At 38.6% G+C, this 2,853-nt stretch overlaps 1 protein-coding gene across 1 annotated transcript; it reads right to left on the bottom strand.

Moving 5' to 3' along the window:
• Positions 1-2: 2 nt before the first annotated feature.
• On the bottom strand, positions 3-2,243 carry NEHOM01_2496 (uncharacterized protein; the record flags this gene model as incomplete). Its single annotated transcript, XM_051491372.1, has 1 exon — positions 3-2,243. A coding segment is annotated over one exon (2,241 nt), but the record flags the coding sequence as incomplete, so codon positions are not given.
• Between the last annotated feature and the right edge of the window lie 610 nt (positions 2,244-2,853).

The following is a 2,853-nucleotide window of genomic DNA, read 5'->3' on the forward strand; positions in this document are numbered from 1 at the left end:
GCAGTAAGTAAGTTAAAGTTGTGTTTTGACTTATTGGGTGCCAAGAGTTGGTAATTGAATTGATTTAGCTGTTTGAAAACCTTAGGTGGTTGTGGGCATAACTTAATCGATACCTTATTGCGTTGAACCTGGTTGTTGTAGGAATTAATCAGATTTAGGCCAAGAGAGACAACATCATCAATAGTGTGATCGCGCGGAATATTCATTATACGCAAAATCTGGGTATTCACTGTTTGATTAAGACCAAAGACTGCATAGGATACTAAAACATCAATGCTTAATAATATTTTGGTAGTTAAGACATTGTCTGTCTCATTAGAAGATTTGGGTTGTAGATATCCATCAAGGTTGACGACATAAACCTTCGAGAAGTTGGTAGATTCTGGGACTTGGCGTGTGATGATGGTTAGGTATTTACAAGTTGGGAGAACTTTACCTTTCGCGGTTCTGGCACCTAAACTAACAATAGTGTCCTTTTGGTAGTCTAATTCTAAGCCGAGGGTGAATTGGTCTATCCAGTTGACGTCATCAAGAAAGTCTATCTTGTCCATATTGGGGTAGTATAGATCTATAAGGGATGTTGGGAAGTGGGTTACTAGTGGCCAAACGAATTTCTTTATAGCTGTTGTGAGCCCATTAACTGTCAGGTTGATAATGTATCGCGATCTGTCGATCTTCTCAATTTGCTTTCGGAACCGCCGCCGTTTTATAGCGTTGTCGAACGATGGCACAGAAGAAGGAATATCTCTACACATCGCTTCGATCCAAATCTCAAAAGGACTGTTCATAGCACTCAACGTTGGGTTTTCAAACATTGTTAAGAGTTGGGCTAGGACAAACAAACTAGCAGGGGCTCTCATACACCGTATCTCGATAGATTTCACATTGAGACTGATTTTACTGATCTTCTTTAGGGCACCTAGTAAATCTAGCAGTTCACTCTCGTCCCAATGAAGGGACAGGGAAAGCATATCGTCATGTTTTGGTGTAGTAATAGATAGTTCATACTTTCGGGGATTATTAACTTCGTTGACATCAAACAATCTCCAAACAGCGACAGAAGCCTCGCATGATGAGCTTTTTTGCAACTTCTTAAGAAGCCTTCCTTGCTCATCGGTTAAATCAATTGTACAACCTTCTCCATCTAACCCAAGATTAAGATAATTGGAATCACAAGTTGATAGATCGTATCGAATGCTATTTGATTCCTTACTGCAAATTGTAAGATAACTTACTTGGGAGTTATTTAATTGGTCCATTATGCTGAATAGTTGTGATTTTAGGGACTTAAGATAAGCTATTTTTAGGGCCCTTTTGTCTTTATGTCTCTTCTGTTGGGATATCGTTTCGGAGATCGCCCAGTGTGATTTGCTAATGTTACTTGTGGGTTTCTCATCGCTCTCTAATTCCTGTATTTTTGCCCTTATAGCGTATATAGCTGCTTCTACACCAGCTACTAGTTCCCGCATATCATCAGATGTTTTGCTCCTTGCCATTGCTTCCGATTTTTGGAGTAGTTCGAGTATTGCTGTAAGACCGTCCTTTTTCAGTAATTGAGTTAGTTCTTCTTCGTCGTCCTCGACTTCGTTCCATCGTATGTAGAATGCATCGAGATCGTAGTCTTTGGCTAAGTCGATTACTTTGATTTCAATCTTGGCTATTTTTTCTTCTATCTCTGTTGCTGTTCGCTTAAGTTCGCTTGATTTCAGTTGTGTTTCTAGAGTCCTATGATCAAGCTTAATCGTTTTCAGTTCTGACACTTGAGCTACTATATTTGATATTCCAATAAGGTTCTTGTTACATACACACTTACCATCGAGACCGCCTTTTATGTAGCTTAATAGTTTATGAGCTATTATCACGACACTTTTATGTATTAGTACTTCTCTGGCCACTAGAGATGGCGAGTAACCTACTATACGTTCGTACTCTTTCATAATTGGGCCGAAACAATCGTTGTCAGTTTGGCTTAACCCCTGGTCGATAGTCTCTTTTGATTCTATTACTTGACCAAGACATTGGCGTATGTTATGGCTCTTGATTTCGCATATTCGCTTCTCTTGGATTATATGAAACTCAAGCAAATGCACGACCTGGCCCACTGCTTCATCGATGCTATATAACACGTATTCCTCACTATGCGCACAAACTTCTTCAGAATCACTACTTGTACTACACCAAACCCAGCACAAACCAACCAGCAAGTAAATCACTCGATAAACATCTAATACTAACACATTCATACTTCGATTCATTTTACAACCTTACAACTCGGCATCTTTATTTATAAGCCACACCTGATCAATATCAAATTTAGTTGGATTAGGTTGGGTTTAGTTAAGTTAATATTAAGTTGAGTTAGTGTAGTGCTGTCAAAAGACCACTATCCAATACTAATTCGATCAATTTGATCATTACTCACTACTGAATACTCACTACTACAATACTATCTAATTGTTGTGCCCCAAGGGAAGATAAAGACTTCTTATCTACACATACTCAACTAAAGACCGATTTTGAAGTGGTTAGTATTGAGTTGGGTTTGAGTTAGTATTGAGTTGGTATAACTTAAGTTCTCTTTATTGTACGTCGTCTTGGGATCGTTCGCAAACTCATAATATAAATACTAACCCAATAGGAGCTTGTGATTTCTAATTCGAGATTTTACTCGCACTTGCTGCAATCGGGGTCAGGCCGATAAGTATTACAGCACTACACTCCTGTAGATAACTCACTTTAAAGTGGAGACTGGCGAGGTTAGTATTGGGGTTTGTACTTACAATAAACTGAATTTACAAAGGACGACTGGAATACTTTTGATATTGATCGGTTGTGGCTTATAAATAAAATGTG

Source organism: Nematocida homosporus (assembly GCF_024244095.1).
Source record: "Nematocida homosporus strain JUm1504 chromosome Unknown 4471, whole genome shotgun sequence".
In the NCBI taxonomy this organism is placed as follows: Eukaryota; Fungi; Microsporidia; genus Nematocida; species Nematocida homosporus.